At 38.7% G+C, this 26,747-nt stretch overlaps 1 protein-coding gene across 14 annotated transcripts in view; it reads right to left on the bottom strand.

Annotated features, from left to right (window-relative positions):
• The window catches only part of PPP1R9A (protein phosphatase 1 regulatory subunit 9A), a 162,061-nt gene that overhangs the window by 60,431 nt on the left and 74,883 nt on the right, over nt 1-26,747 (bottom strand). For all 14 annotated transcript variants that reach the window (XM_078378706.1, XM_073003195.2, XM_073003196.2 and 11 more), the window contains 3 exons: nt 24,517-24,637; nt 17,281-17,385; nt 3,009-3,144 (listed from right to left, as the gene is read on the bottom strand). In XM_078378706.1, coding sequence (XP_078234832.1) covers nt 3,009-3,144; nt 17,281-17,385; nt 24,517-24,637 — 362 coding nt within the window. The remainder of the gene's footprint in view (nt 1-3,008; nt 3,145-17,280; nt 17,386-24,516; nt 24,638-26,747) is intronic.

Here is a 26,747-nt window from a genome sequence, read left to right as displayed (position 1 = left end):
GATTCCATGGACCGGTTTAGCGTGTGTGCGGGGTGTGTGCATCTCTCTGTGTGTGTAGGTGTGAGGGAGTACGCCTGTGCATGCGTAAGGGAATGTCTGTGCATGTGGATGGTGTGTGAGCATCTGTGCGCATGGGGGACATGCATGTGCGTGTGTGTGTGAGAGAGTGGGGGTGGGTGGGAGATCTCTCTCTGCAGCCTGGTCTTGCCAAGGCTGGTACTGGTCTGCGGCCCAGGGACCCCTACTCTATTGTACTGTTCTGACTTTTTTGTTTATTTTATTGTACTCCTAATTTTTATGATTTACTAATCATAAAATAATCCTGCATTGTTGCTAACCACGTAGAACACGCTAACTACAGTGAAAGCATAAAACACAAATTTCTGCACAAAAATAAATACCCTGGGTGAAGTTTGGTGTGTACTTCAGCCTTGTATGCTCCCAGTCCTATTGTGCTTCTGCTTTTTTTCAGTAGGACAAAAGAGATACTAAGCAAATCAGAATTCCTTCCACATCTCTATATACTTCCTGTAAGTATGGTGAAGGGGATGTGTGGGAGGGAAGACAAAGCCCAAGAACCTTGGCCTTGAACAAAACTTGAGGGGCAAAATATTTTATGAACATACTGTCAGCTTCTTACTCTCTAGTGCAAAAGGCTTGACTAGTCCTTGACAGACAAATCTGAAACCAAGCTGCTATTACTAGCTAACTTGAGAATGCTTTGAGATAAACTCAACATTCTTTATGCACCCTCGATATGGTGCAGATCACTTTTTACACCAATCTCCATTAGGGTACCAACTGTATCCCCATCTGGCAAGAAACTGTCAAAACCGGTGAAACGGCCACAGCTTAGTTGCAGAGTACAGTATATGTTTTGTAAAATGATAAGTAATGGATCCAATGTCCAGGTAGAGCTAGGAAATCTCCTGTCTTCAACCCTGGAGAGCTGCTGCCGATCTATGTTGATATTACTGGGCTAATGGACAATAATCTGACTCTGTAAAAGCAGTTTCTTATAATCTTCATTTTCTTGGTGTAACACATATTTTCACTGTTTTAACGTGTGCATATGTTTGTGTTTGTTGATATTTCAACATCAATAGCTGGCTGGATAGCTCAGTGAGTTAGGTATCTGGCTGTGGAGCCAGAGGCTGGGAGTTCAATTCCCCACTGTCCATCCCAGAAGAGTGAGCCTATGTAGCCTTGAGCAAGCTGCACAGTCCCAGCAGTTCTCTACCTAGTAAACCCTGAAAAGGGTCATCTCAAGTCAGAACTGACTTGACAGCACACAACTATTATTGTAGGGTGATGCAGAACTAGAATAATTTTTTTTAAATCCCTATTTAGAAATGTCAGCTGTTACAGAATCTACTGGAGATTATTAACTGGGATTGCTATAGTGAAAAATTTAATCAGTACAGTACTTTATTTCCAGGTACAATTAAAAGCCCCTTTCTCAAACTATAAACAGTTTGGGGCCAGCAAAGCATGGGAGTTACTTTTTTGTGCCACTATGCTGGCTAGGGGATTGTTGGACTTGCAGTCCATTTTCCCCTAAGCTCTGGAAACTGACTCCTTCCTTCTATGAATCTGCTCACCAGCAGCTGCAGGACTAGCTCCAAATTTCTCACTTCTGAAATCAGACTCATGGCTTGCAGAGACAGGACCTATCCTCTGGGTGACACTGCCTCCCATCCCAGAACAGAACAGGAAGTGGCTTCCTGGGGCCATACTTCAACAATCCTATTCTTCTGATACCTGGGCATCTAGTACATAATATGGAACTACTTATTAACTGCTGTGGATACTATTATGTAGTTTATTTTGGATGTTAGGTTGCTTAGTTTCGAACTGGTTTTTTATTTTGTGTCAACAGTAAACCACTATTAAGCCCAATTTTAAAGAAACACAGAGAGAGAGAGAGAGAGAGAGAGAGAGAGAGAGAGAGAGAGAGGGATGTATGTACGTATATATACATGTCTGTCTGTCTTTAAAATTGGGCTTAATTGTGCCACAGTTCTGGAGTGCTTTGTATGTAGAAGTTTCTAGTTACATATATACATACGAAAACCACCACTAAAGGTTTTTATTTTTAGTTTTACGTGTAAATAAGGCACATTTGTTAAGATCTCATATTTACCAAAGTTTGAGAAAGAAGTTGATTACTTGATAACAGTAAATATTGCCATAATGTTACACAACAAACATCCAGAAACTTGCCACGCTTCTAGAGTGCTTGGCATGTAGACATTTCCAGATTTAGTTGCTCAGATATCCCAGTATGATTGGGAAATACTCCAGTCTGAAACACTGAAGAGCTGCTACCATACAGTGCAGACAGTGCTGACCTAGAGCAAGAGAAGGCTATGTATGGCTATCCAGATATTATTGAAGTGCAATTTACCCCTAGCCAGCAGAGGGAATATAGGAGTTGCAGTCCAATAATAGCTATATGGTTGCCAGACCCTGATCTAATGATTGTTTGCCACATACGATAATATGAATTGGATGTCAAGAATGCATGAAAATGACAAGTCTCTTCCTTTTTTCATTCATCTTTCTTCTGTAGTTTTGGCCGTGAATTTGCAATGACAAAGACAGCAATCCTCCCCTCCTTAAAATCAAAGCAAACTTCGCAAGAACATGACATCAGTATGAGAATCTGACATCAGTGCACTAGTGTACTGAAAACCATAAACATCAGGGACTATGTGGAGTCCTAGCTGCTGTCCAAAATTGCAATTCTGGGGCTCTGTTTGAAAACGAATTTTATATTCATCTTCTGTTCAGCAATAACAATATTACATATTTAAAGACAGATTTTTCAGGCACAGCATGACTATGATTACCATGATGCAGGGTAGAACAGTCATGCAGGGCTTTTTCATTTGCAAAAGGAACTGTTTCCAACTGTGATTTGACAAAACATTAGACAGAGAGTGAAACGCAAGTAGACAAGGAAAGGCTACTTCACGAAGTTAGAAGAGAAGGAACAAGCAGGTTACCTCGTCATCATCTGCGTCATATTGTGCATAATGTTGTTCCAAAAGCTCTCTCTGGCGACGCTCCTGCTCAAGGGTTTGGCTAATCAACTGAGCCACTTCGCTTACTTGTCCTGGCTTTTCTCTGCCAATTATAAACCTGAAGAGAACATCAATGAAATGTAACTCATTTCACATCTTCTCCTTATCAAGCACTAAATGTTGCCAAACAGCAAAAAGTCTGAGGTCACCTTAGAAATGAGTGTGTGTGTGTGTGTGTGTGTGTGTGTGTGTGCGCGCGCGCACACGCGCATGCACACACGCACACACACACACACTAGTTGCCCTGGCTTTGGGGTTTCATTAGCTGAATGATTTTTCCCCCATATAAATGTAGCTGCAACTGGAATCCTGCAGGCACTCTGAAATGCTTTAATTTGGACTATACACAAATCCAACTGGAAATCAGAGGATAGTACTTCAAAAAAAGAGAATCTCCAATGCAATCAGCACAAAAGAGTGGCCTCTCAAAGAGAAAACCAGTAGCATATTGCATATAATGTAATTAATAGCAAACACCAGCCATAGTACGTACAAGCTTTTGCAGAATGTACTGCTGCAAGAAGATGCATGAAGGCAGCATAACAAATGCCAAAGCTTTTATTCTAAAAATAAATATGTAAACTGACACCTACAATAAGCACATTATTGTTTTAGAACAATGCTGTGCAGAATGATGACTATTCCATGGATCTACTGTGATTTGGATTAGGTGATGACTATTTACTATTTTGCTTGTCCTCTTTGAAAAAAGCTGTCCCAACACTTCAAAACATCCTGTTAAAAACTGTCAGCTCCTGAAAGTTTTTTTTTGCTTCTGCATGAGAACAAGATGACCTTGCCTTTTTCATCATCATCATTTTAGCATTAGCTAAAAAACAACACACTGCCACCTTTTGTTTTGCCCACGTTTTTTATTTTGTACAAAAATCCTCTGCATTCAGTACTAAAAATGGAATTCTGTTTAAAAAAACCCCTTATATTTAATGCAAAATACAAAATAGAAAGCTTTTGTACAAAATACATATTGTGCCAAGTATGTTTTTGCGCAAAAATATTTTAAAAATGCACAAAAATCCTTGTGATCTTGTCCAGCAATGAGGAAACTTAAATCTTTTTGTTCTCACCTGTGAGAATGAAATAAGTGAAGATTTAAATCCCTGCATAATATACAATAAATTAGAAGCAATCAATGCAATGGCTCAAGTTTCAATTGCCAGTCTCTATTTCTAGGTCCCTCCGTCTAATAAGCATCTGGATTTTTGACTCCTAGGTTACAATATTAATGTAAGCTTCATTTATAAGTAATTTCAGCCACAGACAAGTAAGTACTGAAGCAACGTCTCCACAGACTTTGGGCTAAATCAAACTCCTAATACAAATCAGAATACAGTACACTAGATCTATGGAATGAACAGTACTTGTAAGTCCTATTGATTCAATGACTCTAACTGGAACTTAAAATTGGACTTAGCCCCTTGATCTCAGATAGGAGCACCTGGATGGAATAAATCAATAAAGCAATTTGAAGAAGCAAACCAATGTTGTTAGGGATCTGTCCTCTAGTTCAGTGGTCCCCAACCTTGGGCCTCCAGATGTTCTTGGACTTCAACTCCCAGAAATCCTGGCCAGCAGAGGTGGTGATGAAGGCTTATGGGAGTTGTAGTCAAAGAACATCTGGAAGCCCAGGGTTGGGGACCACTGCTCTAGTTAGAGGCACAGCTCAGTGATCCACCAAAGCTGGAAAAAGCCAGAGTGTACCACATCTAGTCCCTAAATATTGATATAGGATACTTCATGGCTTGGACTGAACACACACACACACACACACACACACCATGCGATATACAGCTGGCCTTTACACAGACACACATGAGCGTGTGATATACAGCTGGCCTTTACACAAGCCAGATATTGTCCTCATGAACAAAATCTCTTGCGCTGTATAATATATTGTTCCTGAAACCTAACATATACAGTATTTGTTACATTCATATCCTATCATTCTTCCAATGGGCTCAAGGTGGCACACATGATTTTTCTAGAGTAACGTAGGGGACATGCCTGGAAGCAACTACATACGCAGAAATGGGGCGGAGGATCCCCACCCTTCTTTTGAAACTATGCTGTCTCCATTCCACCCATTGCCTTTACAATTAGAGAATTACTTTTACAATACATATGTCAGTAGCCCTGTGATATGCTTACAATGCAACACAAATAAAAAGATCCCTGGCATACTAAGAGCTTCTTTCCTTGGCACAGAATGCATACCCAGATGTTTTGTTCCTTTCTTAACTGCATAAATTAACACTATGCCCAAATGCTATGTATGGTCACAGCTATTACTTTTTGAGTCAGAGTCTGCCTCAAAATATTTCTGTTGTTCCCTGATTATCCAAAGAAAATGGTTTCTTCCTTTGCCCTTTTGAAACATATAAATTTAATTTTTGTTTATGCTGCCATTAAATTTGTTCAGACTGCAAGTTTTGTACATACTATCGCACAATGTAACTCAATAAATAATCTGATAAATTCAATAGTCTTTTAAATTGGGAGAGGCTCCAGACCACTGGCAGAGCATATGTTTTGCATACAGAAAGTTCCAGATTCACTTATCAGATAGGGCTAAGGGGGGGAAAAACCTGCCTAAAATATTGCAGAACTGATGGTTTAACACAAGATAGCTGCCTTTGTTTCCTTACTCACAAATGTAAACATGGGTTTGAAAAGCTGGTACAGCTGCAATCATTTTCTATAGCCATGTTCTAAGGCAGCTGGAAGTGAACCAGTTTAGGAAAAACTGCTCACAAGTCTATATTGCAGAGCAATACGTACTAAGCAGCCAGGATTGCTAAGGATAGATACTTCCAACTTTGCTTGAAGATTATTTCATATACTGTACTTATATTTCACTTAGAAAGGGATATCTGTTTTTTGTATCATAATATCCAGAATCCCCAGCACCTATAGTCAGGGATTATGGGTGCTGTAGTCTCCAAAGAAATTCTTTTGATTTCTACATTTATAAAAAGAGTGTTCTCCTATCATGGAACTCAAGGTGGCAGACCCAGATTTTCAATGATACCTATCCTACGAGAAAGACTGCTTGAACTGAGATGCCACTCCTGCAGATTTTCCAAAGACCTTCAAGATTCTGAATCATTCTGTAACACAAAGTTTTCTTTTGCTGAGTCATTTGTCAGACATGAAGTCACCGAGAAGCAGAGAGCAATGCAATTTGGCATCTATAAAAGTCACCAACATAACTTCCAAAGGAGAAAGAAAGATAGCTAAAATGACACATTCTGAAATGATGCAGTTGAGGGCATATTGTGGGACAAATACATTGACCCCCTAAATCAAAACAAACAGACCAGACCGAAACTCATAATATAAGTAAATATATGCCTATCAATCAAAGAGCAGCACAAGTCTTCACAGCTTTTCTCACAATAAAAAAGAGTTTCTCCACATTTTGAGACAAAAAAATGGACAGCTGCTGCAAGATTTTCTTCTACAGAAAAGGAAAAAAACTGGCACATTTTTGTTAGCAGTAACATTAGCAAAAGCCAATGTTTCAACCTTAAAACTATTTTTTTATTTAAAATATTGTATTTTTTGCAGAAAAAAATAAATGGGGGGATTACAGGAGAAGCACTCTCCAATTTATGTGTTTGTTTGTTTATTTATTTTGAAAAGAAGTGACAAAATACAAAACCAACAAACTCTCCATAGTTTCACCAAGGACAGAAAAAACTTCAGAAATTTTTCATTCTAGCTTTCAGGAATAAAATATAAAATCCTGTAAAAGTCCTTGTTCACTTCTTCAGTATGTTTTTCTCTCATACAATCCAAGGCCCTTTTAGTCACTTACTTCCCCCTTCTGCTCTTTAGTACTCCAGTCCGTTATTTCTCTGCCCACTAGCCAAAACTACCTACTGGGAAGTAGAAGACCATCAGAACATAAAAAGATCCATGCTGGGGGACAGCAAAGGCCTACATAGTCCATCATTCTCTTCACTCAGTGGCTAACCAGATGACTGTGGAGAACTCGTGAGCAGGAAACTGATATAACAAAACCCTACCACTTGTATTTCCCATAAAGCAGTGGTCCCCAACCTTTTTGGAACTGCAGACCAGTTGGGGGGGCGGGCTCAGTGTGTGGGAGGGGAGGGTCACCCCCGCGATCGTAGGAGGATGTTTTGTGCTCACGGGGTGGGCGTGTTGTGCTTGTGGGTGGGTGTGCTGCTCTTGTGTGCATGCCCCCCACGAGCACGACACCTCCCACAAGCGCAACACTCCTGCTTGCTAGTGCAACACCCCCTCCTGTGCATGTGTCTTAAAAGGTAAAACATTGTAATATACAAATATAATGGGCAGCACTACTGAAAGAAGCCTTTAAAGACAACTCTCCCCCAACCCAGGTTAATTATGTATATGAGTTGCCTGGCCCTGCTCACATTTAGGTTTCAGTTAAATTTTGGTTTCTGGTTCAATTTTATTTACATTGTTAATGGATGCTGATTCTGTAGTGTTATTGTTAACCACTGAGGGTAGAGCTTATGAAGTAGTAAACAAACAAACAAATAAATAAAGCATCATTTTGGAAAGATAATGGATTATTATGACAACTGTATTATTGTTTTGTTTGTTTATTTTAGAATTCAACACAAGATAAATAGTTATATTGCACTTTCTCAACACAATGTTTTATTTTTAAACTGTTTTTTTAAATGACTGGTAGCTTTGTTCTACATGAATGTACCTCACCCTGTCTCTAAAAATGGCCAAGTCGCTGACTATCATTATATCCTATAGTGGCAATCTGCAGAGTTTTAACTACACACTTGCCTATCTGGATGTTCTAGATATAGTCAGGCCTAGAAAGACATCTGCTGAATCTTTCCAGAGATAAGAAGCCAAAGACAAATAACCACAAAACCAAGGGCTTTCCAACTGCTGTTTTCTTTTTCATTGTGAGAGGTTAAGAGGTTAAAGGAGTACAGTACTGTTATGGACCTATTCATTCCAGCCAAAGAAAAAGTATAAATGGCTACCTGTTGGAAGCCTACAATCACTAGCCCTCCTAACCCATATGTATGCAGGAAAACAGGCAACTCTCCTTCTGGATCTACAGTATGTAGTTGTTTTAGATGGCTCTGTGCCCTGTGTTTCCTCTTGTTGCTGTTCTTCTCCACCACAATACCTCTAAGTTTAAAGCAGCCAAGAGGAGACAGGGAAGTTCAGAACTTGGAAAAATAACTTTTTGGCCTACAGTTTCCAGAAAATCCTAGCTGTCATGGTCAAAATCCTGCAAGTTGCAATAACAATAAATAAAAACAACCACCCACCACCTTTTCTAAGCACAGAGAGAAGCAAGAGTCATCTCCAGAATACTGGGGGCCAAAGTCAGAAAAATCCAGTTGAAAAATCAGTTAGCAAAATCCAGATAGTAAAATCAGTTGAAGCAACTGATAAGAAGTATGAGAAGACTGTAATGCGCAATAATGTGCAGTTTTAATGGACATTGCATAAAGTTACATGCAGGAAAAATCACATGCTGTAGCTGCAGCTCGCATGAATTGCCTTTATTTAACACAATTTAAGGGGAATGGTATCTGTGATTGATCTGAATGCACAAACTAGTTTGTTGGATGGAAGATGCATTTGCATTTTCATTAGTTGTCTTCTGCAGCTGAACTCTACAGCTTGGGACCAAGAACTATAGAGACCCACATGTTCCATCATACTACGAACAAGGCTTTAAAAGAAGGTACACTGCAAATATAAACTTTGATGAGAAAGAATTTCTAAACTGGAAAATGTTTAATTAAGTATTTAAATGTATTCCAGATCTGATTATGAAGTCAGAAACCAACATAAAAGAGACATAATATTCTGAATCACTGCTTGAAAGATTAGCCACTGAAGCATAAGAACACTTCAATAACCTAGCTAATTATATACTTCCTATTACTGGTTCACTTTAACAAGACATGTACTTTAGCACTGGCAAGACAATATTAAGAGACATAAAATATGATTACAGAGAACAGAAAGTACTGCATAATAAACACTGAATTCCCAGAAAAGAAATGAATATAATACAAGAATAAACAAAATATTTCCATGGTAAAGATTAACGTATTTATTTCAATAGCTGAAATTCAACAATAAGTCACAACAAGGTAAGCCCACTGAATCAGTTGGGATTTGGTAAGTCAACTCCTCTATAACTTCCACTGGTCCAATGGATTTACTCTAATTGTGACTTACTACTGGATTTCAGCCTATGAGACATTTCACGGATTACAATTCACTTCCTCATATTACAAACACTGCCCTAAATTGAAAGAGTGTTGTGCAAGCACTTTGTGTCCTCTGACGTTAATACTTCTCTAAAATCCAGTGTAATATCTCAGTGCAGGATACTATGCACAGGAAGTTACTACTTATTTATGCAGAGGGAACCGGAAACACAAAATTTATGGAGCCTAAGCTGTATGGATCTGATAAGAAGCCTAGATAGAAGACCACCTGGAATGTCATATATCCTTTTGTGGGTTCCCATGAAGGGAAAATAGTTGTGTATAAACAAAGAGATAGGCATCATAATACTAACAAAGTGATTGTGTCTGCATGAAACTCAATTAAATGCAACAGTAGTTCCCAACCTTGGATAACCAAGGTGCTCTTGGTTATCCGAGAGCTTCCAGAAACCTCAGCCAGCACATCTGGTGGTAAAGACTCCTGGGGATTGCAGTCCATGAACACCTGGATTATCCAAGGTTGGGATCTGCTGAAATAGAAAATAAACCTCAACATTAGCACTTAAAAGCAAAACAAAATATTTGGCAAAAATAAAACTAAGTCAATAATGTAGAGCCTTGGGAGACTTTTCAGTTCTTTTTTGGATCTCTGAGGCTGTGCTTCTTACAGCTTCCAGAATCATTTTAATACTATCAATTTAAATGGAAGATGTTTTCAATTGTATATATATAATGTATCTGTAAAGGGCATAATCCTATGGATCGATGTGATGAAAATCTAGTGCATTCCTGAGAGCAGGCTGACTAATGATAAGCACATTAAAATCAGCATTTCAGTACAATAGAAAAGAGGTCTGTTTCAGAGAGCAGTGGTTAAATCCTGGTACTGTATATAGAAGATGCAGAACTCCACAACATCAATATATGCAACCCAGAAAACTTGTTCGAATGGGAAGGATATTTTAGTCACTCCAGGGGAATATAATTAAACAGCCTCAGAAAGAATTATGCCAAGTAGGATTATCTTAAAACAGTATCAACACAATACACTGAGGGAGGATAGTTCAGTCGCAGAAGGCTGTCAGGCTGATGACCGTGAACAATCTAAATTCTGTCAACTGATAGTATTTGGAGCCATTAAAGATACTGGAAAAAAACTGTGCACACATAAAATTTGGGCACATTTTGCACGTTCAAAAGTCAATTCCGCTGGAGTATTCAACCCTGTGACATGGAACTGACATCGTACTTTCCCTCCAGACGTCACTAAATCACTAACTCCCTGTATTCCTTATCATTGTCTATGCTGGGCAAGGCTGATGGGAGTTATAGCTCTGTAACATCTGGAGGGCTGCATTTTGCTTATACCTGATGCAAAATTTTCATAGCAGGACACTATGGCTTTCCCATCCACCTTGTAAAACATAAAAACACATCTTGGAAAATAAGAAAAAGAACTCCACTAATCCAGCAAGAACCTCTGCGCAGAACCATTGGTATGTACAGTATTCATACAGGCCATAAAGAAGAACCAGTTGCCAGGTAACCTTGGCTGACTAAACCTCCCTCTCTAGCAATTGTTCCTGGGCTATGTTTCCATTAGGAAGATATAGTTATCTAGTACACTGGTTCTTAACCTTGGGTTACTCAGGAATTTTGAACTGCAGCTCCCAGAAGCCTTCACCACCAGCTGTGCTGACTGGGGTTTCTGGGAGTTGCAGTTCAAAAGCATCTGAGTAACAAAGGTTAAGAACCACTGATCTAGTACTTTGAGAAAGTTCACTGGACTGATAATTTAGCCATTTGTAACAAACACAATGTAAGGGTCACAGCTTACAAGCTTTCAAGCCAAAGGTGAAAACTAGTTTCTCTTTTTTTGTTTGCTTCTCCATGTTCGCCTATGTGCTTTTTTGAATAAATCTAACATTTTCTGAGGAGCTCGTTCACCACCTTGGCTGTCTCTTCTAGTATACGTTTCACTTGCACATTTTACAGTGCCATTGTTACACCGCGCCAAAGTGTTGTTTGTTTAAATGTTCAACAGTGGTATAAGGAGGAAGTCTGGCCTTATGGGTCACCATTTCAGAGAACATTTCTAAATCTCAGAATAAGAATATTCGTTTTTTAAGCCCACATTATGATTCCTATGAGGCTATAATAAAAGAGGAATGTAGCAGCAGAGTTTGAAAGTCTTAAAAACTTCTGTTCACAAAGTTTGGTAACTCATCACAGCTAAGATAAAAATTAATTTAAAAAACCCATAGCTGATATTTTGAAATATAACCCCTTTGGATTTTTTTTTTAAAATCAAATGTAGGATTTGGAGAGGATACCAAGTAAACCAGAACATAAAGCAAAATTTTTCAGCAGGCCATTATATTAGACAGAAAGCATTATCATTTGTTTATAAAAAGTCTACTTCAAACCCAGAAGTTACATAATTTTTTTTAATCTTCTTTGAAAAACCAAATCTGTTACAACAGTGATTTCCTGTAACACAGATAAACATTTTAGGCTCTTTATAAATCGAGGCTAATATAAAAATGTTGAAATGATGGATTGCATATGAATAAATTTTGCCCTATTATTTTTGCCAAAACTAGAGTAGTTGAAAAGGTAAAGCCCATATTACTGTTTCTTCACTTTGTCAGCTAAAGACAGTTGAGCTACATTATATCCGGAAGCTACAATGAAGAATCTATTCTAGGTCACTGACTACTATTGTCATGACCATTCAAAAATGCTCATGAAGCTTGGCAGGAAACAATGTCACTAAACAGCAGCACCACAAAAGCATTCTAAAGTGATATTGACCAAATTTTGATGGGAAATCAAATAAAACAGCTGCAGTTTAACTTCTTTCAGAACCCTCTTCTCAAAGGGTCTGTCACATACAATTTCTCATATACAAAATGTCCTTCATTTATGTTTGGGGGGGAAAAATAGGAAGGGTTGCTTTAGGAGGTGATTACCAGTGACACTTGATTTTACAGTACAGTATATGTATCTACAACATAGAAATGATAACAATGCTAATGAAAATGGATTATTTAGAACTGATTTGATGCTGCTATTCAAATAAATTTTATTTAATCAGTGTGAAAATGGAAACTTAACTATAAACAATTCCAGGGTGATCATGACTAGGGTTCTGTCAAAAAATTCTGCCCTAAGAATTTCGGACATTTTCAGTCAATCTGACTTAAAAGAAATTGGCTTTGGTAGGATCCTTGTGCTTACCTAACGTACAAGCGGGATTGGAGTGTATATGATTATCATGTCTTTCATTGTACAGTACAGGCATCTCTGTGGGAGCAGATAACTCTTGACTCCTTACCCTCCCACATTACCATTAAAGATGGAATAAAGTAATTCATTCCATGGGGCTTTTTCAAACTACAAAGTATAAGGAGCCAGGGAAGTGCAAAGGGATGATTGGAGGGTGGGGGACACACCACACATGCAGTACTTCTCATTACCTGGAACAAGATGAACAAAAATATAATTTAAAGAAAATGTAAAGTGACCTGAGAAGGACCCAGAATAAAAGAAGCCTCTTTCATGGAGAAATAAAGCTTTGGGTGAAATGGATGACAAAGTATAGCACAGAAATATTTCCCTTCTTCCTGAAGCTTGACAGGAAGCTCCCTCATACCGATTATAGGAATTACAGAAATGAAGCTGGATAAGTATTTGCATCAAATACAAAATGCATCTATCATGACCCCTGAAAAATGTGGCATTTGGAAAGCCTGGGGAAGGTGCCAAAGTCTGACAAATGACTATGTGTGGTGACTGAAAATTTGTTGGAATACATTTTTCTCTGAAACATTCTGAAATCTTTTTATTACTTTCCTAGAAGGTCAATTTGCAGCATTGCTTCCTTCCTCTCTCTATCATTTTGGAAGGGCTACCACCTTATCACCACAACCACAATGCCCTAGTATGATACTAGGTAGAGAGCACTGTGAAGGAAACAAAATGGTAACTGAATTCCCAACACAGTCACTATTGTCACTGTTTGCAGTGGTACCACACAAAACAAGACACCTTTGAAAAGAATGAAGAAAACTATGCCACAAACACAGTTAAAGGTGACCACCCCTGAAATTACGGGATAATTTTTTTCCCCTGAAGAAATTCTGTGAAATTGCCCCCTCAAATTCTTTTCCCACAGTAGGGTAAGGAAATCTGAAAGGTGATTTAGGCACAATTACTGTACATTTATGCATGACTGTCAAAACTAGAATAGCCGCTTTCTGATCTTCACTACTTCCAGTCATTGATCACAGTGACAATACTGGACTTTCCAGACAGAAAGTGCCCAATGCACTATGAGAAGTGGAAGTGCAGAGGCACTGCACGGCTGGCGGTAATCCGACAGCTGCAAGTCTTTCTCCTCTTTTTGGAAACAAGTCAAAGACCTAATGACATCTCCCCACTTCCTACAGCAGCTACAGAGAAGAGAGTCATGTTCCACATGTTTTGTCCAGCATAATCCTAAGGCTCTTGCTTTACTGCAGTGCCCTGGGAAAAAGCATTTATAAAAGAAAGCAGAGCTAAATCTTTTTGGGTGAATATTGGCACCCATTGAGTGAAGAGAGGGATATTCCTCTGATCCTAAAGAAAATGTTGGGAAAGGTCTCCCTTTATGTTTCAGCTGGAAAAGTGCTGTGGAAATATCAAGTGCTCAAGTCTCCCATGTCATGTCATCCCATACCTATCTAGCAGTGAGAGAATTTGGACCACTGGAGTGCAGCCAAAGAAGGTCAAGCATAGTGCTAAGCATACTTCTTTTTTCATGAACTGCTGACCCACAAAACTAGTATTAGCTTTAATCTACTGAGACTAAAACATTCCATTAAAAAAAACCCCACATAATCCTATTATTTCGGATACTTTCCTGGCTCAGTTTGGAAAGTTAGACAGCCCATAAAAAGAAACAGTACAAATCTAGACTGCAGCTCAGAAGTACTGAAACAGTACAAACTGCTTTGCTGTATTCAAGTAAAGGTCCATCAAAACAAGCACTCTCTCACTGCAGTAACTAGGTAAATTCCCCCAGGACAGAGACAAACAGAGCATAATGTGGCTAGCTGTTCATCACCACAAAGTCCCAGCTCCACTGTCCTCACCATTTTAACTATCTTTCTTTGTTGTCTTCTCTTGCAGTATGATCAACTTGGTGACTCAAACTGCACACGTAAAAGGTCGCAGTGGCATAGATTTATATAGCAACATCACAGTACTGTACTTGTTTCATTTTCGTTTCATCTTATATCTCCTTTCCTTTTTATTTTAATAGTTTCAATAGCAAGCATTGGCTTCTCTATTTCAAATCCAGCATGCACAGACATCTAGAAGTCCCCTAAATGTTTAAGTTTATATAAAATCTATAAATACTGGGCATTAAACATTATTATGACATGGGGAAATTTACTTTCAAATGTAGTAAAACTGACAAAGACATTGAAGTCTTTACTTTTCAGATGTATTTCTCAAAGTATAGCAGCTCAACACAGACACAATCTTAAATTTTAAATGTTTGACCATTATTTACATGATGCTTGCAATAAGGCTATGGCGTCTTCTCAAAAGAGACAACATTGTCCCAGTTATCTATGCTCTGATAACATTCAGGCTGTATTAATGTGATGTGCTATACATGGAGCTTTGTTTGAAGAGTATAAAACACCATTTGATTAGAATACAACAAACATATTAATAACCTGTAATTATTTATGAAAACTGATGTTTCCCAATAACCAGGTTATTACTTTGGCAACTTTTAAAAGCAGAAAGCTGGATATAAATACTGGTTTGCATTTTGATTTAGGCACTGGACTTCCCTTCCAAACTATTTTAAGCAAGCAAGCAAACAAACAGGGTAAAGAAAATGTCCTGTCAAGTTTTAAAAGTAGATACAGTGGTGCCTCGCATAGCGACGATAATTCATGCAGCAAAAATCGCTGCAAAGCGATTTCATCATTATGCAATATTAAAAAGCCCATAGGAATGCACTGAAACCCCTTCAATGCATTCCTATGGGCTTCAGACTCACCTTTAAGCGAAAATCCTCCATACAGCGGCCATTTTCGCTGCCTGGTAAGCGAGGAATCCGTCCAAGAAAACAGCGGGCGGCCATTTTTTTTACCCTGTGGCCATTTTGGAACCGCCAATCAGCTGTTAAAAAATCATCGCTTTGCAATGATTGGTAAGTGAAACAGGGTACCGATCATCGCAAAGTGATTTTTCCCCATAGGGAACATCGCAAAGCAATCGCAAAAAGTTAATCGCTATGCGATTTCATCGTTAAACGGGGCGCCCGTTAAGTGAGGCACCACTGTACAAGTTTTAAAAGGAGATAAAACTGTAGAGGTATGAACGAGATGCATTGACTCAGTAAAGAAAGCCATAGCCTTAGGTTTGCAAGAGTTTAAACAGGTGGTTAATCTTAGGGCAATCTGGAGGTTACTCATGCATAGGTCACCATGGGTCAGAGGTGACTTGATGGCAAATGACAACAACAAAGGTACGTAGTTACCTGTTACTTTAAAAACATTTCTGAGCTCTATTATGAGATGTGAAATTGTGCCAACAATATAAGAAGATTAAACTGGCTGAGTCTAAGACAGTGTAGTGGATAGGATGATGGAGTAAGACTCAGGAGACCTAGGTTCAATTCCCCCCTTGACTATGGAAACTCATTGGGGGGTGGTGATGGTAAATCCACTCCTTAAATATCTCTCATACCTTGAAAACCCTATTAAGATCACTGTAAGTTGAATGTGACATGACAGTACATAAGAATAAAAAACTGGCCAATAGGTTAAATGGAACACATAAGGAAACCCACACCAGGTAGATAACTTGTTCTACTAGCCATAAAATGAGGATGTGAAGACTTTTGAGAGAAATAAGTTTATGAGATAAAAATTTTTACAAAATACCCAACTGGTTTTCAAACACTATGTAATTCTAACATTAACGTGCACAGCCTGTTTTACAGAGAAAGCTCCACATTTTTAAGGTTACTCCAGCAACTGACTAAAAGCTTGCAGACTTCTGTGACTGATAAAAGGAAAACAGCCAGAAGCCAGCAATCCTTATATTAAATAGATCTGACAGTTTGAAGTAACAACTGACAGAATAATATCCAGCACATTTAGTTTAAATAGGTAAAGATGGCACCACTACAAATAAGACTTAAAGATACACTTAAGATCTCCGGAAAACTCTGTAGACCACTTACAACAAATACTCCTCTCCTCAAGCCCTCTTAGCTCTTCCCTAGATGTCAATGATGTATTGTAGTAAAAAGCTTTCTTATTCACAGCTTGGAAAGCTAACTTTTTGTAGCACAACTCTCAGAATCCATCAACTGATGCAGAGTACTGTAGTTCAAAAAAGTCATTTTCCCAAATTCTGTTCTGACCAAATATGTCATTTCAGTCCATTTACATACAGTGTGTTATGTGTAGCACCAGAAAGTATGATGGAAGTATCAAGTACAGTGGTGCCTCACTTGACGAGGATAATCCGCTCCAGCAAAATCGCTGTACGAAATTGTCATCAAGCTAAAGTAAAAAATCCATTAGAATGCATTAAAAACCGGTTAACGCGTTCTAATGGGCGAAATACCTCATCGTCCAGCGAAGATCCTCCATAGGGCGGCCATTTTCCGGTGCCTGTTAAGCGAGGAATCCGACCTAAACACAGCAGGGAGCCATTTTGCACAACGGGTGGCCATTTTGAAACCCGACGATCAGCTGTTTTTAGATCGTCGTAATGCGTAGAATCGGTTCCCGAAGCAGGGAACTGATCGTCATGAAGCGGAAATCGTCCTTTGAAACATCATTTTGCAATCGCAAAAACCCCATCGTAAAGCAGATTTGTCGTGGAGTGGGGTAATCGTCAATGGGTCACCACTGTATTTATAATGTTCACTAATTTTTCAAGATTACCTGACTTTTCCTTTGGTATTTCTGAGAACAGTTGCAGCAAAGTTTTGTGTCACACCAACCAGACTGATTCCATCAACTTCTACAATTTGGTCATTCACTTGGATCCTTTCAGGGAAAACAAAAAGAACGAAGAACATCTAAGTAAGGAATATTCCAGCAAAACATAAAAAGATAGTATTTTTTAAAAGATAAAATTGCCATTTGGAAGCAATAAATGATTAAATCTGCAGCGTGCAAATAAGGTCCTGCAGTCGATTTAAGTTACAATGAAGAGGGTTTCAAAGAGAAATTATCAGTGAATTCCAGACATACTTTTTCTCTACTTTTAATAGAATAAACTAAGTAAACAAACTAAATTGGAATTATTCAGTATCAGATACAATGGCAAATTTGTAAGTATGGCGGTATGAACAATGCAAACACATTAATCCCAAATGCGTTGTGGTGAGTTACAGAGCAGTACATGGCACTGAAGTTTCACCTTTCTTGGTTATAATGCCAACGCCGGGAGGGGGCCCAACAGGAGGCGTTGCCTTTGCCAGCCTTCCCGGATGCCATGCAAGCCTACAGGATTTGCCCGAGATCAGCCGAGGTGCGTGGGCCGAGCAGGGCATATTTAAGGGGGCAGCCACGTTGGTAGCTCCCCTTTTGTTCTTGAGAACGGCATCCCACCCGCCCGCCCTATAGACTAGTGCGAGAGTAGCTAGTCGCCCTTTGCTGGGGGCCGGATAGGGATTTTTGAACCGCCTCCTGATTGGCAGGTGGAGGCAGGGATTTTTCGCCTATCCCGCACTAGGTTAGGAGGTTTAGTTTTAATAAGGGCAGTAGAACATGGTCACGCAGGGGCGGGTAATGCGGATTCAAGCGGTATTCGAACTTGATTATAGGTTAATGACGGAAAATGGCAGCGCGTCTCAGCTCGCAGCACTGCCGATCAGGCGATCTCAGTGCTGGGAAGCTGCGATGTGCTGGGGATGCACCCGGACCCAAGGTCGGCACAGAGAGAGCGAAAGAGGGTCTGGGAGAATGGAGGCCGATAGTGATCCCTTGGTAAGGAAGAAGGGGGTGACTGAGGCCGGAGCACAGCCGGCTGGCTGTTAAATGGTCATTTGATGATCAAGAACTATCCTGAATCTGTACTACAGCAGGACCCCCCTTTTTTGCCAGGAGTGGCAATGTTTATGGAAATGGAATGGATTCCAAATAAAGCATGGCCCATGATTTACCCACAAACTTCGTCTTGCGTGGTTATTCCGGGTGGGAGGGCAAATCCCGTCCCCTTTGTTTCTGAGATTTTGTCAGGAATTGCTCATAACTAGAAATAAACAACTATGAAACCAAGCAACTTTCTACTTTTCTTGGTTTGCAGGTCAGTCTTTCACTCACCTTGCTTCATATTAAAGTAAAGTTCACATTTAAAATAGAGAATCTCCCCTGAACATTATTATCTGGAGTAAGTGTGCCCTACAGTGACAGAATTGTATGATTCAGCAAGTATGTGCAGGATAAATAACATTTTCTACCAAATAATTGACTTAATTCAACAGCATAGTCACATCATACCACTGCTTGTATTTGGGGAAATAAATCTCCCAGCCTTTTAAAATATCCCTTAACAAGTATGAAAGGTTCCCAATATCTGCTTTGGCAGCTCCAAAGGTTATGTTTAACAGCACTAACAAATGAGCCAGCACACTTCATATGCTGTGACATTTGATAAACAGAAATGTGTCCAACTGCTACTAAACTGTATAATTACAAATAGCCATCTTACCATCATTTCAGAACTGAAACTTGTACTTTGAGATAAGTTAACCAAACAAAAGATATACTGTAGTAGGAAAGTTTCACACCAGCTTCTCCTTTTAGCAGTCAAACGTCTCTCAGGAAAGTGAGCCAAAGTCAGGCTTGAATTCCTATCACAAATTGGTCAGGAGGATTTTCCAACCATCTGAAGAAGCTTTTCAGGGGTGGCTTGAGACTCACTACAGAGGGAGGGAAGACCTGGAAACTAACCTTACAAAAATTATGTAAATTAATCTAGGAACTGAGCTATTTTGTATCAGTTGACAGGAAATGTTCAAAAATCTACTCTAAGGAGATTTCTGAACATTATTATTTAATAATAATATTAAATGGTGCAATTACTGTATTAGCCAAATTAACACCTTTTATTTTGGAACTACATGTCAATCAAACAAGAGGTTCTAAAACAGATCTAGCTAATATATTTTTATTCTGCACAAGTTCATAACAGTAAAGTCACTTGGCCTGTGCTGCTTTGTTAAACTCTTCCTTGCCTATGGCATGGTTTGCCTCCCCCACTTTTATCACAGCTTCTGGTACTCTGTAATTTGGAGAATGTGGGTTCATCTGTAAGGGGGTTAATTTGTGCACAGTCCTGCCTTAGGGCAGAGAATGGGATGAGATGACTTTCATGGCTCTTTGAGCTCTATAATTCTCTGTAACAGAAATAAGCAGATAAACATACCATTTCAGCTCACATTTCATTCTCCTTCTATCTTTCTGTTCTCACCTGCATTGTGCTACCCACTGCCAACTGCCATGTCCTCCAGTGAATGACTCATTTGTTATTTTACTTTTTGGAAGGTGCATTAAAAATGATGTTGTCATATTTCATGTCATATACGGGATGTGCTTTATAAATTTATTAAGTCATGAATGTTACGGGTACTATCGCAAATACATTTTCCAAAAGAACAGTGTTGTACTATTTTTGCATATTTCTATATTCTTAAGATATTAATCTTCAAAAAACTGATATTCTCTTATTTGTGCCTAATACTGTACACTTCCATACTATACAATGTTGTTGGTGTTAAGCATTAAATAACATTGTTCACACATTGGTTAGTTAATTAATTGGGTTACTGCTGCCAAATAACTTAACAAATAACTTCTGGCAATATACTGCTGCCATCTGCCATATTATCTGCAGATTTATAAAAGAAGCTTAATATATGTTAACATTCATTATCTGAAATTTGAAATTAAGCTCTTCAATATGCAGACATACTTCAAATAAATAATAAACTGATGTTCTTCCAGCTTACAAAATTCCATAATCAGTGTTAAAGTTAAGGGTTTTTATCCAGCATTATTGTACACCCAAACAATGAGACAAGTGTTCTGTTCTTAACTAAGAATACATAATTGTAATTGGGCACGACACACCAAGAAGGTTCCTCTACAAGACCAAATGAAATGAGTAACTTCTACTAAACAGGACCCAGTAGTTCTGAAGCTTTTCAGAACCTTCCATACTTCTCAATGAGGCTTGAGGAGGAGAATTTTCCAATAGACATTACGATAATCTGTGCTGGTTTATTATATATCACTGTTAATACAGTTATTAAAAAAACAGACTATTTTTTACACTTTGGTTTGAACTATGCCTTAAAATATCCTCTCCTGTGAATTCTGAGATTGCTGAAGAAGAAACTGGAGATAAAAATAAAATCCCTAAAAAACAACTCAGAACTAAATGTTACAAAGTTATTTTCATTTCTAATTTCCTACTTGTTAATGCCTGCCTCCTGTTTCTGATTCATTTTTGGATGGATTGGCATAGTCTCATCTGTATAATACGTTCTTTCTTATGGGGCTCCAAATATAAGGGAGATATTTTCATGTCCAAGGACACCTAGGTAGCTAAATCTAATTATATTGTCACTGTTAGTGTGTGTGGGAGTACCCTTTAACAGCCAGAGCTCTCACACATTTCATACACGTACGTGTGTGCATGCACACACGCACACACTGGCATTTTACCTTCAGCATGAGTTGCTTAAATTTACTGTAATTTTGCAATCCTTATAGATACAAAGTGGCATTTCTTTAGGACTGGACTAATTATATTAAATGACTGCATTTGAGATAAAGTTAAAAAACAAGTCTTTACATAAGATATTAAATTTCCAGTTGCAATATATTAGTCAGCATGTGGGCGTAATTCATTCTTGTTATCAGAGAAAACAAATTTTAAAAGGAGAGCTTGCTCATGTAACATCCCCCCAGTTCTGTATAAAAAACATATTACAGTATGATCCAGTCCATTGTAGGCACAGTGCATATGCACTAAGCATCCCCTTTCTCCTCGTACTGGAATACCTACGTACATGTAAAGACAAAGGGATGGCCCTTAGGGAGACATCGAAGGTGAATGCATGCCTCCCACTGTTCACAGCAAACTATTCATGCTTCTTCTCTGTTCACAGCAAACTATTCATGCTTAGGAACACAAAGGGTTTCCGAAGAGATGAAGCACTGTTCTGAATGGGGACATTTCCAAAAACATTTCCCATTCCATATATGGCCTCTCATGCTATCTACATGCACACCAGTGAATGTGCACACCGAGGCCCAAACTAGACAAGACAACTTTCAGTTACAAGACAATAAAAATCTTTTCCCTACAAAAAACCATCTCTATGCAGTCAACTTGAAAATGAAGCTGTGTGCTTATCTGCAAAGACACATCACCAAACAAAAGCACCTGACAGAGGTGAGAAATGTACAGTTTTACAATTTCTATGAAACCTCACACTGGGATAAACAAATGAGCTTTATCTCTTAAGGGAGCTCCACTTCTATGTGGTCAGTGTAATGTCTTTTTTTACTCTGAGGTGGGAGGAAAACAAGCATTTACTGATTCCCTTCAACATCCTACAAGTACTGCTGCAGCACTTGTGGTGAGCTGAACCAGGCCCTTCTTTATTCTTTTTTAGTTGTATTTTAGTACATGTAGGGATGTATTTACTAGTTGTGTGTTTTCTTTACTGGCATACACATCTGCTTCACTGTCAGAAGCAGGCTCAACATTATGCCAGTTTAATTTACTCATGTGAATCCAGACATTTGTATGAGGCCTCAGTAACAGACTCACAGATGCGTTATCAATATTCTTTTCTGTGCATTCAGTAAAAATACACTCGTTACCAGCAGAAATGCCTTAATGATTTGTAATTCTTTCATTAAATTTAATTATTTATTTGATTTGATTTGTGTACTGCTCCCATTAGTGCCAAGGCACTACTCTGGCAGTTCACAATAAAAAAGCAACACAAAACAGAAACGGAAGTAGAACTGTTGAAATCATAAACAATTAACCAATAAGACAGTTGGCTGACACAATAATGCAGAGAAATGGCAGATGAAAAAGAGTGATCAATGAGGGTCAGTGTGAAAAAACACCCTGACAAGCCATGTCTTCAGTTGCCTCCTAAATTTCCACAGGGAGTGGGACAGGTAAAGCTTCTCTGTAAGCTGGTTCCACAAAGTTGGAGCCACTGCAAAGAAGGCCAGACCTGTTCAAAATGACTTATGGACCTCCCTTGGGATGGTAACTCAGAGGCGCCTTGCCTGTGAGGATCTAGTGGATTGGGCAGATGATGCTGGGGAACATATATAGACATATTCACACAGACACCTACACAAACACAGAGAAATTAAGTAAGCTGCCCGTAACCAACAGTCATCTATTCCTTCCCTAGTAAAAAATTTCTCAGAGTAGGTGGCTTATTTGCTTTTTTTTTTAAAGTATAGCCGAGCCACTTCAAAATAGTGTCTTGATCCATAAAAATAAATTTGTGAGGAGCAGCCTGGAAAAATGAGATGACCTGTCCCCCATAGATTCAGGGATATTCTGCCTAATCTCTGAAGATAAGGCTCCAATACAAAGCCAACAGTACTCTTTCATTTTGTTTCAAAAGTAGAGTCTGCATATTAAGAATTTCCAAACAGGCAAAACTTTGCTTGCACTTAAAAACTACAGTACTAAGGGAAAACATGAGGTTCAGGAAGCAGGGAAAGACCTGATAGCAATTAAATTTTCCAACCAGGAAAAGGTCCTGATTCAGACAGGAAGTGTGCTGAAGCTTCCTACACAGACAGAACGAACTAGAAAACATGCATTATAAACCAATGGAATGCAATGAATGCAGACAGCAATTGAAACCTTGAATAATTTTTAATGGACCATGAAAACAAAGAGCAGCAACAAGAAGTGTGGAACAGGTAATACTGATTCTAGGATGTAGCTGTTAAAATTCCACTGAAGGCTGCATTACCTCTTTAGTGCCAGTATGATTTCCATTTCTTTATAGCTCCACTTTTTCAGAAAAGTGAAAACCTGCACATCCAGAATAATTAAGAGCCTGTAATAAAGGTTCGCAGCCCAGTGGCAATCTCCTGAACTAATTTTACTTCATTTACAGAATGGGCACACTTCTGTGAGCACAGTGGGATATAGGTCAAAATCCTATTGGTGTTTGTGTAAAGTTTGTGGAATTCCCCATGACTGATTGTGGCTAACTGATAAGATACCAAGAGACAGTGCAATCAGGAGCATGGCCAGGCATGTGATGAAGACATGCCCCAACACCTCATCAGTTAGACTCAATCAACCACAGCAAGTTACACAAACCTTGGGCAAAAAACAGTAGGATTCGGGCCACAGACAGAAATTCTTGGAATGTTTGATCTCTCAACTTCACCTTTTTATTCCAGCCTTTAATACTTAGACTGGAATCCTAAGGAAACAATGGGATTTGCATCTGAGTAAACATGAATACAGTTGTGCTATTAAATCAGGAATTCACCATATTTTTGGAGCCGCATGTGATTTCAGCTCAAGGATCAGCATATGTACACACATATACACAAGCATACACACAGTGATCTTCTGTCCTTTCTACATTCATCATCAATCATTGGTTTCCAGACCAGCCTATAAACAACAGTTAATTCCATAATGATCAGCTTCCACTCCTCATAACCTGGGCCCCTAAACATGTTGGAAGACTACTTGCTGTCTACCAGAAAATATTTTCTCTGTGAATAAAATTTTTTTCTCTCATGGAATCCCAGCACTGAAATAATACTGAAATCTATACTTGCTGTAAAGTTAGAAGGATGCAGCCTTAATAATTAGTAGTCTTTTACAATCTCAGGGCCTTCAGATGTTGCTGTACTAGAACTCCCACAGCTTCCAATGACTGGCCATGCTTGCTGGTGGATTCTGGGAGTTGTAATCCAACAAAGTTATTTCTCCATGGCCAATTTTCCTATCCTTGATCCGATAATGCAGTTTATGGAATGTAGACACATTTCCAAAAACAACATAGCCCATGAGAACTAGCAGTGGTGGTTCACGGTGTCGTATCAGTTTTACTGTTTCAGAAATGGTAAGCTAGGAATAGTCAATTTTTGATTTACCTGCCATCTCTTTCGGCTGCCCCACCTTCTGTTACAGTTTTGACGAAAATGCCCAGTTTCTCAAGGCCTGCATCTGCTCCAACACCCATTCCAATAATACTGATGCCAAGTCCATCTTCATCTGAGAAGGGCAAAAACAAAGTTAAGCACATTTTTCACTCAGAGGAATATATCTTCAAGGTTGCTCTCTCTGTATTTGAATAAAGCCTTCCACAAAATCTTAGTGTATGGTTTTATAACAACATGCTCAAAGGACAAAATGATGATGATTCAAAAATACTAGGCACAGTGAATCAAAATTAGAAAAGCATTGGCTGGTATTAAATTACAGATACAAATTTAATCAAAAAATTAGTAACTGTTAAATATTGACATAGTATATATGCTTTTCCTAATACTGCTGGTTTTTATAGATCTGATGATGTTATTTCTGGAATCTGCAACTGCTTATAATACTGTGTGAAATTGCTTGATATTGTTCCCAAAGCCCCGATGACGACAATAATGATGATTAGATGATTCTCCTCAATGTGATATACATTGTGATACACTTTAAATATAAAAGTGATACACTTTAAATATAGGCAAGTTCTACCTGATTCAGCGAACCAACTTCCTCTTTATTTCAAAACAGGCCCAGCATTCTCAATTATTATTCACAAGGGAAGGAAAAAGAGGTCTCTGTTCCTTCTGCCATAGTTGCCTTCCAGAACAGTTGTTCTCCAGAAGGGAAACTGAAGTCACAGTGTGGGTCAAACACAAATACAAATCTAGTTCTACATGGCCAAAGAGGTACTGAACGAATAAGACTGGCCCTCTATGGCATTTGGCCAACCTCTTCTGGAGCTAGGGGGAGTTTACATGAGTAAATGAACTCTGCTGCATTACACCAGAGGTCTATTTAATTCAGCACTCTGTTCCTTTAATTCAGCACTCTGTTGCCTTGTCATCCACAGATGACAAGGCAACATAGAGAAAATGAAAGCAACAATTGCCTCTCACTCTTTCTCAGCAACTGCTGGTCAAAGGCATTCACCCTATGAAGCTAGAAATAACATTTATTTATTTATTTATTTATTTATTTATTTATTTATTTATTTATTTATTTATTTATTTATTTAATATGCCACCCACACTTCCCAAAGGTCTCTGGGTGGCTTACATGACAGCTGGTAGTCACTGCTATTCTTATCTTCCATAAACATACCTAATCCCCTGTTAAAGCAATCCAAATTGGGCATTCACTACCATATCTTCTGGTAATAAATGTTGAAAGTTAGGTGAGGAGCCAGTAAATAATTACTTCATTTTATTTCCTGAATCTCTCCCACTCAGTTTCACTGAATGATCCCAGGTTTTAGTACTGAGAAGGGGGAAAATGTATTTCAGTTCTTCTTCTCCACATTATGTGTGATTTTATGCATTTTTTATTATGCTGTAGCAATACTTTCACTCAGCTATTCACCACAACACATAAGAGTCCCTTCCTGGTCAAGCAATGCCTACTCAGTACAGTGGACCCTCAAATTACAGACGGCTCGATTTACAGACTATTCGAGTTACAGACTTCTCTGGCTGCAAAATTTAGGTTCGACTTGCAGCCACAGAATCGACCTACAGACCGGGAAAAAAAAAACCAAAAACAAAATGGAACAAAAAACAGCCTGTTATGGATTAATCGGTTTTCAATGCATTGTAGGTCAATGGAGCCTCAACCTACAGACTTTTTGACCTGCAGCCACCGTTCCAATACGGATCAATTCTGTAAGTCAAGGGTCCACTGTATATATTTATTTAGGATTTTTCCCCTGCTTTGTTTATTTACTTACCAATATATTTACTATATTTATCACCTGCTTGCCTATCAGACCACATAAAGGAGCACACAACAGGGAGATGAAAATACTTAAAAAATATATTTAAAACATTGTCCAGAATCCTGTTGCAATTGTGCAGCGTAAACTGGAAATCACACACAACCACTAAGTTTGAGCTTGCTGAGGGCCCAGTGCATGTTGAAACATGCCTTGTGAAATCCCTTATGCACACGACAAAACAATCAGCAAAATACAGAGGCTGCTTCTGTAACTGCCTCTACATGATCAGTATTTCAAAATATAATTTTGGCCACTATTTTTTTTTGAACTGACAATGTTTTTTGAAAGCATATTTGAAACATTCTCCAAGAGCCAATTTTAAAACCAATTGCAAGGGACAACAGATCTTTGAAC

The sequence above is a fragment of the Pogona vitticeps genome, chromosome 6 (genome assembly GCF_051106095.1).
Source record: "Pogona vitticeps strain Pit_001003342236 chromosome 6, PviZW2.1, whole genome shotgun sequence".
NCBI classification, from domain to species: Eukaryota; Metazoa; Chordata; class Lepidosauria; order Squamata; family Agamidae; genus Pogona; species Pogona vitticeps.
Note: the sequence above shows the minus strand (reverse complement) of the source record. Positions and strands in the feature narration are given on the sequence as shown.